Consider the following 10,936-nt stretch of genomic DNA (forward strand, 5'->3'; position numbering starts at 1 on the left):
AGATGCATCAAACCCTGCCCCTCCCCAGCACCCCAGCACCTCCCCTCCCTCTGCCCAGTGCTCCCCAGTCCCTGGCACGATGCCCACCAGCTCCTATGAATATCCTTCTATCTCCCTCACTTGCTAATATTGATTGACACGTTGGTGCCCACACCAAACAAGTTCTTCACATTGTCTAACCTGCATCTCTTCAGTTACAACAGATCTTTTTCATTATTCTGCCTATAGTGGAATTAGAAACCAACACCATCTGTAAACAAGCCACCGGCCAAGGGAGTGTCCCTCTCCACCCCAGAGCATTCTCCCCCTGCGGGCCTTTCACCTACTTCAGGATCCCCGTAATTTAGCAAGCAGAAAGAGAAACCTATTTCACAAGCATTATTGGCTCCCCACTCCCATTGCTCGTTCCGCCGAGTCCCAGACGATCCTCTCTCCCAGCCCTCCGCCCGCTCTGCATTTCAAGACAGACGCTCCGGCCTCTGCGGACTGTCGAGATCTTCAGGTCCACCTCCCTGCCGCTGAGTGCACAGAGGCGGTGCTCACAGCCTGCATCTTCCCGCCAAGTTTTCACCTCCGCTCTGTTATCCTCTTAAGGGAAAGTTCCTTTCCATGTCTAACCGTAATCTTTCCTGCTGCATGACTAAATCCCCTTTCCTTCTTTTCTTTAAGAGACAAACTCCTTTAAGATGATAAACGAAATCTTCCTCTCGCGTTTGCCGCCACCCTCCCTCCCCCCTCCCTCCCTTCCTCCACAGCGCCCCTCCTCCACCCTCCTAGCCCCTGTATCTGCCCTAGCTTGAAGAAGTTCTTCGTAGCCGCTCCCCTCCCACACTCCCTGCCCAGAACTCCGAGGATACCTGGGTACGGTTACCGCACCTGCAGTCCACTACGACTTGGACTCGGCCACGCCCCGGCTCGCTTGCCCGCAGGACTGTGACCCCCGCGGCCGCCGGCGCAGCCACGACGGGGTTAAGGTTCCGGGCTGGGGGAGGGAGAGGGGGGTCGGGAGGGGCGGGTGCGGAGCCAATCAGCGGCCGCAGAGTCCCCGGAGCCGGGAGCCCGGAGCGCCGAGCAGGGAGCCGAGCGCGTCGGGCTGGGGCCGGGGCCGGAGCGCAGCGGAGAGGGAGCGCGCCCGCCCCAGCCCCGAGTCCTGCCGACTTCCCTCCAGCCGCAGCGCCGGCCCAGAGGCCGCCGCCCCAGCCATGGAGGAAGACAACAGCCCCCGGAAGATCCAGTTCACGGTCCCGCTCCTGGAGCCGCACCTTGACCCCGAGGCGGCAGAGCAGGTGAGGAGCAAGGCGGGGCGGCAGAGGACTCTGCTAGCTAAGGACGGGGGACCCCTGGACTGGGGGGACCCAGGATCGCTGCCCAATCCTCCCTTAGCAGTGCGTCCCTTTGAGGGAGAACGGGCTCAGTTTGGTGGTCCTCCATCCCCTCCCCCACCATCGGAGCAACATCCTCCATCTGGGCTTCTTCGAAACCGACAGAAGGATGAGCGCCTCCACTCCATGCCTGTCCCCGCCAGAGTCGTCCTCCCCAGCGCTGGGGAGAGGGCCGGCCTGAGGACACGACCCCTCCCCCCTTCGCTAATCTTGCATTCTCCACCCAGTCAAGCCCCACCAGAGTTTATGAGCTCGGGTCGGGGCGCTGAGGGGTACAAGCAGCAGTGCAGGAGAGGGGTAAGTAATGGATGGAGCCTGGTGCTGTACGAGTTGGAAGAGAAGAAACAGCTCTCCCTGTCCCCTCCCTAACAGGGGCGCACCTTGGCGAGGCTCCAGAGAGTGGTAACAAGAAAAGGGACTGAGGAAAATTGAAAGGGCTGGGGCTTTGGGAAGGGGGTGATCGAGTCTGGACACCCGGCTCCGTATTCCCAACTCCTGCCCTTTGGGGTGGAGATTAGGGGTGGAATGGAGAAAGTGGGGCTGAGAGACCAGAAGAAGAGGCTTCCTAGGGCCTGGGGTCCAAGCTAAGCAATATTCAAGCGAGCAGCACTGTGCCGGGCTTGGCTCAAAGGGTGGGAGTCCACGGCCCTGGCCCAGCCTCCTGGCCTGGCCTATTTTTAGCTCTGAGCGGCCTGGCAGAGGCGGCAGTGTATCAGAGTGTGAGCGAGTGTGTGTCTCAGTGAAAGTGAGCATGTGTGTGGAGCGGGTGACCACCCGTGATCATTACTACTGCCTGTTGGCCAAATATTTGCTCATTGCTCCATCTCTTTTTGTATTCTCTACCATTTGCCAAGACATCCCCATTCCTAAAGCATTTCCCACAAGGTCAGTTCTCTGTCTCCCCCAACCAGCTGTCAGGTTGGGCCTCCCCACCTGAAGAAACTCTGACCTGCTGGAATGGGCTGGAGAGAGTGTTCTTTTTGTTGTTCCAGCTGTTTGGTAGAGTAAGGTCTAGATGTGCAGGGAGAGGGTAGGTACACACTCCCTCTATAACTTTGGGTTACCAGAGTGGCACTGGGGGTCAGGTGCCTGTGTCTCCATCCTCTCCCTGGCCTAGGTGAGCCACATCTCTAGGTCTCTAAGGTGTGACGGCAGGAGGGATTGTGGTGAGACCTCGAAAACCTCCTGGGGGTGGGGAGTGGGGATGGAGAGACAATGGCAGGGAGAGGGTTCCCTTGGAAAGGCTCTTATGCCTGGAGGCAGGAGACTAGCTAACATAACCTCCCATTACCACAGAGTCAGTTCTGACTCATGGTGACCCTACGTGTATAGAACAGAACCATACTCCACAGAGTTCTCAAAGCTCTGACCTTTTGGAAGCAGGTTGCCTCTGGGTGGGTTTGAACTGCCGACCTTTTGGTTAGTTGTAGAGCACTTAACCATTTGTGCACCGAAGAACTCCAAATAACTGGATAACCTCAGACCCAGGAAAAAGGGCCCAGGAGTGTGGGCTCTGGGGGTTGGGGTGAGGCTCCAAGCAGAACTGCCTCCCACTGGCACAGACAGGTCTCGTGGCTGACACCTGCATCTGTTTGGTGTTTGGGGACACAGCTGTCGATGTGTGTTGGGAGAGGAAGGGGCTGGCCAGCTGATTGAGGGATCTGTGGGACAGAGAAGGAGCATGAAGCAGTGCTAAGGAGCCAGAAGGAGAAATGTGGCTGGGACTTAGGACTGCTTTTCTCTAATCTTCAGAAATCTGCATCTCCTAGGCGTGAAATTCTACCTGCAGTCTAATGTCAGCCCTTCCTGCTGTGTTACCAAGTGTGTAGGCAGAAATCTCCAGGTTTGGCAGGGGCTCAGGCCAAGATGGGAGGGTGGAAGTGTTTGGAAACTCTGAGTTATATGGCAGAGCGGCGGGGGTGGAGAGGTGCCCACAGCTATCATATCCTTGGCATGACTGATTTGGAAATAAATCAGAGGTGAAAGTATCAGGTGTCCTTGAAAGCCAGGATTCGGGATAGGTGTGAGAAAACGAGACCATCTACTAGCATCCCAGTGGCTCAGATGCTGGGATATGCTTCAAGAAGTTTGACTTTACTCCCTCCTGCTGAGAACATCACAGTTCTCAGGGACTTTTGAGTAGGTAAAAATCTTCTCAAGGCAAGGAAATAGGTTGAGGAAGGGGACCTGTCCACAATCACAGAGCCCTACTGTCTTCTTCCAACACCATGTCTGTCACACTTGCAGTCTCTTTCACAGGCTCCCAACAAAGATATTATCTCAACCAACCCACTCATCCCAACCCCACTCTCTGCCTGCCTCTTCCACAGTCCCCCTGCCCCCCCACCAGGTAGGAAGGCAATAGAGAGGAGGGGTCCTCTCCTAGTAAAAGGATGACCCCCACCCCACATACATGAAACATGTCCACGTGCCAGCATCCAGCCCATTTGCATCAGGAATAGCTAGAGACGAACTCACAGCCAATGTTCATGCAATACATGTGTACACACACACATACTTGCACAGAGAGAGAGAGAGGACTGGTACTGCCAGGGACCTTGAAATGTCACTGAAAACAGATGCTACAGGATTCTGGGAAAGAGATGCCTGACCCCCACATACTCCAATTCAAGGCATTCTGTTTCTTCTTTCGGGAGAGTTCCCCTCTCAGACTAACATTAGCCCCCCACCCCACCCTTGATGTAGCTGATACCCACTTTCTAGGCGTAGAGAAGGGCAGGTGTCTGGCTTCCTCCCACCCCAGCAGTGATGATACTAAATAATGGAGACTGAAAGATGAGGATTTGATCATTCAGTGTCCTCACCCTACTTCTCTCAGCCCTGGGTAATTTTAGCCCCTTTTCCAGCCCCATTATCCTTCCCTCCCCTACTGCTGCCCTAGAGAGAGCTGCAGGGGCCCCAGCCTCTTCCATCCCCTCATTTCCAATCCTCTAAAAGTCTTCAATGGCGTAGTGGTTAAGTGCTACGGCTGCTAACCAAGAGGTTGGCAGTTCGAATCCACCAGGCGCTCCTTGGAAACTCTATGGGGCAGTTCTGCTCTGTCCTATGAGGTCGCTATGAGTCGGAATCGACTCAACGGCAGTGGGTTTTGTTTTTTTTTTAAAGTCTTCAAACTCTGGTGGCTTAGTGGCTAAGTGCTACAGCTGCTAACCAAAGGGTTGGCAGTTCAGATCCACCAGGCGCTCCTTGGAAACTCTATGGGGCAGTTATACTCTGTCCTATAGGGTCACTGTGAGTCAGAATTGACTCGATGGCAATGGATTTAGGTTTTTTTTTTTTTAAGCCTTCAGAGAAAGTAAAAAAACTAGGTGTCCCAAGAGTCCTTGGACTGACTTCAACAGCAATAAACTTTATTGGCAGCATGGCAAAAGAACAGCAGCCAATCTGCTCTTATATGTTAATTTCTTGAATGGGACAGGGAGTCCAGGATAAGATTTTTCCACTGAGCTTTAGACTTTGACCAAGGTCCTGCCCAGGATTCCTCCTCATAGTGTATTTACCACGACAGGGATTCCCCCAGATGCTATTTCCTGATAAACAAGAAAGGCAGCAGGTCCAAGGATAGGGAGGACACCAGGAGGTGAGGGGCACGGGCTGGGGTCAATGATTCTCTCTGCTGTCCTCCTGGGCTGCGTGGGGATTGAGGGGTACTCTCTGCAGGTGCTGGTCCACAAAAGGTTAATGTCTGTTTGGGGAGCGGTCTGGGCAATGGAGGGAGACCTCTGCCCTCTCAGGTTATTTCTGACCATTGATCCGGAATGGACGGAAGGACAGCAGGCCAGAGATCGATGCATTAGAGTAGATACAGCTGCTGAGATGGGGAGCTGGGGCCAGGACCAGGAGGAGAGGGAGGGACAGAACAGGGGATCGAGGGGTAGCTGCAGGGAGTGGGGGTGAACTTCTGTGTCCTCTGGAGGAACTCTCCCCACAGGAGAGGGATGGACCCAAGGATGCCCGCCCTGGACAGTGGGTCCACTGTAATATGGGCATTTTTTTGAGGTGTGTCCAGTGGGCTGGCCTGGATTATGCTGCTGAGTGGTACTGGGTGGGGCTCCACGATAGTGACTGAGATGCTTCCGTATGCATTTGACCTCTTCCCCCTCCCTCCCTCCTTCCTCCAGATTCGGAGGCGCCGCCCCACCCCTGCCACCCTCGTGCTGACCAGTGACCAGTCCTCCCCAGGTAACCCAAAGGATAGGTCCCTGAAGGGAGTGGGGGCTCCTACAGACAGCTGGGTCCCAGTGAGAGAAGGTGGGTGCTAGATAAAAGAAGGGCAGATCTGAGGAGTCCGAAACCTCAATCCTGGAGGCAGAAGAAGAGGCTAATCCTGACTCGATTAGCAGAAGGATTTCTTTTGCTTTTGGAAAGACAGAACAATGCTAGAAAGGGGAGGGAGACCACCTGGTTCCAAAGCCCCCCAGGAACTGGGGTGGTCAAAGGTGTGCTGGTTGCTGCGGCAACAGCCTTTGAGTTTTCTCCAGCAACTGAGATGCTGCTGCCCCCACCCCCCAGAGGCAGTGACAGCTGTGAAGGGGAGAGACCGCCTTTATCAGCTATCTTCATGGCCCCCAGAGAGGAAGGGGAAGGTTAGAAACAGCTCAGGGAGCAGCTGGGATTCTGGTCACTAGGTCTGGGAAGAGAACAAGGTCTCAGAGAACATCACGCAAGCTTGAATGGAAGAGGGATGCTCAGGCTGATAAGATAGACTGGAGTTCAGGATGCCTGGATCTCCAGCTTTCCTCCGAGTACCAAAATGATCGTTATCATCCTGGACCCTGCAGAGGATACATTTGCTGTTCTCTGCCCAGCGTTCCCTCCTATTCAGGGTTCTATTCTGGATCTGGGGTTGGGGTATTGGTTGGAAGGAGAAAAAGATACAGATACTTCAGAGGGAGGAAAAGAGTAGAAGCACCACAAATCCTGTCTCCACGGACCTCCAGGTCTGAAACAAGGATGGAGACCCAGATTGACCACAGCCCCAGAGTCAAGGTCAGGACCAGATGCAACTGGTTAAAGCCAGCTGCAGAGCTGGAGGGGAGCTGGAAGGAAAAGAGGTCTGGGGCAGCCATCAAGGCCAAACTCCTGGGGTCGGAATGGAAGGCACCAGATCAGGAAAAGTGACTGCAGAGTCTCCTTCCCTTGGGAAATCCGGGCTGTGGGGACTCTTCAGGATTTCTTGGCCTCACAACCTTCTTCATTCCCTGTTCTCCTCAGAGATAGATGAAGACCGGATCCCCAACCCACTTCTCAAGGTGAGCCAGCCTTTCCAACTTAGCCCAGCCCAGAAAACCCACAGATTCATTAGGAGATCATCCTCCTACCTCTCTTCACTTCTGTGGGACCTTTTGACTCCCTCTTTTCTGTATCCCCCAAATATGCATGAGTGGATATTCACATGTGCCTCCCCACGCAGCCCCACATCCCGTCTCTTTGATCACCATTGTTGTCTGGGAAAGCAGGAGTTTTCTTCCCCCATTTTCTGAAACCCACACCTACCCCAGTCTCCAATCCAAATTCAGGCAAGTCAGAGGGGGACAGGGAGAAGGGTTGGCACCCACCTGTACTCTTTGTTCTTCACAGTCCACTTTGTCAATGTCTCCACGGCAGCGGAAGAAGGTGACAAGGACCACACCCACAATGAAAGGTTTGGAAGACCCTTTCCATCCCGTTTTCCCCCCAGCTATGTCTGATTTTTTTTTATGTCTGAGGCTGGGGAAGAGACCTGATGACTCCTTTAGAAGAAATCCTTGGGAGGTCATTAAATCTGCCTCTTGTTAAAGTGAAGCTGTTGCTAGACAAACTGGGACTTAAATTCCAACTCTGCCTCCAACTAGCTGTGTGGCCTTGGAGAAATTGCTTAACCTACTGAGCCCTGAGTACTACTTCACTGTGGCAGTTAAATCAAATAATGCGTATGATAGCCAAAGATTGGACAGGCCCATAAAACAAAACAAGACTAAAGGGACACACCAGCCCCGGGTCAAGGACTAGAAGGCAGGAGGGGACAGGAAAGCTGGTAATAGGGAACCCAAGGTTGAGAAGGGAGAATGCTGACATGTCGTGAGGTTGTTAACCAATGTCATAAAACAATATGTGTACTAACTATTTAATGAGAAGGTAGCTTGTTCTGTGAACCTTCATCTAAAGCACAATAAAATAAATAATGTGTGTGAACTCAGCAAGCACAGACCCCAACATATAGAAAATACTCAAATCTTTCTTGAACCTAAACTGAGTGTCTGCTCCCAGCCCCAAGGGACACCATGTATCCCAGCAAGTTAAGATAATCTTTTGCTCTTATAGGCCCTTCCCCTACCTCTCTGTTTCCTTTGAAAAAAATATTTTTATGGTTTAGCTTTACCAATTACTAGTTGCCCTCAAATCGACTCTGAGTCTTGGCAACCCCATGTGTGTCAGGGTAGAACTGTGCTCCATAGGGTTTTCAATGGCTGATTTTTCAGAAATAGATCACCAGGCCTTTCTTCCGAGGCACCTCTGAGTGGATGTGAACCTCCAATTTTTTGGTGAGCAGCAGAGCATGTTAGCTGTTTGCAACATCCAGTATCTCCAGTCTAGCTTTAGTCCCTCTTTATTGCCTAGCTAATGCCTTCCCCTTTTCAGATCTCAGAAGATGGGAAAGTCAATCAAACACCTGGCAATGTGTGATGACCCTTTAGTGGGCTATTGAATTTGGGGATCCACAGGGCTGATTCTGGCAGTCATGGTCAATACTTCCTCCCTTTCTCTGTCCCCAGAGCTGCAGATGATGGTTGAACATCACCTGGGGCAACAGCAGCAGGGAGAGGAGCCTGAGGGAGCTGCAGAGAGCACAGGGCCTCAGGAGTCCTGCCCACCTGGGATCACAGGCACAGAAGCAGAGTCAAGGCTGAGCACCTCTGGGACAGCACCAAGTATGTTCAGGCTGGGGAGGGACCCAGGCATCCCATTCCCCAGCCGAGGAGGAGGCAGGCCTCATCCATTGTGGGGTTTGGAGCCTGGGAGAAGTCTAATAGTGTCCAGAAACTATGTTGAGAATATGGGTATATTTGCATGTATCTGTGTCTCTTCCCTTGTCCTTACAAAAGAACACGGTTCCCCCTGACTTGAACTTCAGGGCTCCCTATTGTAGCTGTATTAGGGGAGCCCACTATAATGAAAACAACACTCATAGGCTAAAATCCTGGCTCTGCCACTTTACCAGCCAAGCAACCTGGAGCAACTTACTTAACCTCAGTGTATACAATGGTAGTGATGGTGCCTATTTCATTAGGCTGTTTGTGAAAATTACATGAGATTGGTTCTTAGCCCAGCACCTGACACAAAGAAAGTATGCAATAAATGGAAGCTGGTGGTGGTGGTGGTAATACATGTCCACAGTCCCTTATCCCGATGTATTTCAGAATGCAGAATTTTCTTGACTTTAGGAAAGTGATAGAGTGCATATACCATATATTACATAATACCCGCCACAGAGTACCCTGTAATCAAACACATGAGTATTTCTGCAAGCAAATGAATGGTCCAACTAAGTGGGATAAAGACAATAAATAGCCTATCAGTTCATGTCAGTAGCCACACATAGTATTTGTACCCAAATGAAAAAAAAAAAAAATTGGTGAACCTATAGTAGTAATTGTAATCAGAGAGAACCCAGTTAGTCTTGCCCCATTGCACCCAGCTTGGTCTTGGGCCTCTCTCAGGGTCATTAGGGTATAGCACGAGGTGAGCAGAAACAGCCCCTTCTCTACAAGGCCTCCCTGAATGCTGCTCTCCCTCCCCTACCCGCTTTCCCTCCTTAGAGCCTGCAGGAGCCATCCCTAAGACTCAGGAGAGGGCCAGTGAGGAACCCAGCACAGAGGAGCCCTCCACCCATACACAACCATCGGATTCCCAGGGAACCAACTTGGTAAGACCCCAGGGTGGTCTGCCTGGTCTACAGGAGAGAAGGCTGTGTGGATGGAGCAGGGGGGCTAGTATTTGGAGTATGGGAAAAGGAGAACAAAGGACCAGCTTCTGTCGCTGAAGTTATTCTGTATGGTAAGAGGACTAACTAACCTTGCCTCTGACGGGCAAACAATGCGAAATGAGATTAAGCTGCAGCAGGAGGGATTGAGGTTAGATTTTGTGCAGGACTTCAGGCTCCTGGAATGGATGATGAAAGCAGGCCAAGGGTTTTTTTGATAAAGGGCATTTGGAACCCAAAGGGGGTTCCTCACCTGCCCAGGCTGGGTGAGCAGTGGCCCTATCTGGAGGTGGAGACATTGATGAAATAACCTCCTGAGTTTTGATTTTACTGTCCTGACTCCCCCTGCAGAGATTGGACAAGGGGACAGAGACATACATCAGACATCAGAACAACCTTCCCAGCAGTTAGATGCTTGATGAATGGGATGGTTGGCCAGACCAGTAGGGGAAAGAACAAGATGATCCTCCCAAACCCTCTGGCCTCTTGCTCACCTTCTCTTTCTGTCCCCTTCCCACACAACAGGTCTGAGAGTGAAGGAGGTATCCTGGAATCAAGACTACAGTTTGGGAAGGCATGGACACTGGATTTGTTTCTTATTTCTTCACTTTTGGGGAAAATTTCTTGTTTTTAAAATGTGATAAATTTGGTGTTAGGTCCTTGGCACTTGCCTTCTTTCCCGATTTGAAGAATCCTATCTCCCCGCACCGTTTTACCACCCTCTCTACAGGTCCCCACCCTCCTGCCCAGCTGCTTCTAGGAAGCAGGAAATAGGGAAGCATGGGGCCAGATCTTGAGGAGGGAGTTCTCTAAGCCTGCCTGTACTTGCTGGGGAGAGAGATAGGGGTCAGATAGGTGGGAGGGCTGACTTTCATGGTGTTAAAAGACAGGTGGCCCCAGGTTCCCATTTATTTATTGAGGAAGAGATATGGCCATCTCGCAGCGCTGCTTGCTGCTGGAATACTTGGCGCCCTAAGGCCTGTGCCCTCTCTAGCTGTGACTGTGCTGTGGGTGCCATCTGCTGGACGAAACAGAGAATTGCACCCTGGCGCTTGGTCCAAGGGAAGAGGGGGAGGTTGTGTCGTGCAGATGCCTCTTTGCTTGTTCTCCAGAGCTGCCGCTGCCTTAGTTTTGGATTCTCAAGCTTTGGGATGTGTTCCCTCCTCCAGCTATGAGGAGACCACCTCCCCTTATTCCAACCCAAAAGCTCACACTATTAGCAAAAATGGATTGAGAACAGAGTAGCTGTTAAAGAGGTCATTGCTCCACCTTGTCCTAGACACCGAGGAAAACTTAAAACTTCCACAGATCCCACAGCCAGCCTCTCCTGCCCGCTGCTTTTGATTTTTCCAGATGGTGGAGGGGAGAAGTGGACACTTCTTAGGGGTGAAAGCCTGGGTTTAATGGAAGAGGAAAGGCAAGACCACTGAAGAAGCGATGAGGTAGAGGAAAAAAAGCAGAGCCTCCGAAGTGTAAGGTCCTTCTGCCGGGCACCTACTGTGTGACCTTGGGCAAGACCTCATCCCTCTGGGCTTCAGCTTGCCCACCTATATCACAGGGAGCATGCCTC

At 52.1% G+C, this 10,936-nt stretch overlaps 1 protein-coding gene across 1 annotated transcript; it reads left to right on the top strand.

Moving 5' to 3' along the window:
- The first annotated feature begins 1,136 nt into the window (after positions 1–1,136).
- Positions 1,137–9,777, top strand: PPP1R1A (protein phosphatase 1 regulatory inhibitor subunit 1A). Its single transcript, XM_023539393.2, has 7 exons — positions 1,137–1,286; positions 5,525–5,585; positions 6,618–6,655; positions 6,984–7,047; positions 8,159–8,314; positions 9,203–9,309; positions 9,718–9,777. Exons 1-7 carry the CDS (start codon positions 1,203–1,205, stop codon positions 9,775–9,777), a joined length of 570 nt encoding a protein of 189 aa, XP_023395161.2. The 5' UTR covers positions 1,137–1,202.
- Positions 9,778–10,936: the final 1,159 nt, after the last annotated feature.

This window comes from Loxodonta africana, chromosome 4 (assembly GCF_030014295.1).
Source record: "Loxodonta africana isolate mLoxAfr1 chromosome 4, mLoxAfr1.hap2, whole genome shotgun sequence".
Classification (NCBI taxonomy): Eukaryota; Metazoa; Chordata; class Mammalia; order Proboscidea; family Elephantidae; genus Loxodonta; species Loxodonta africana.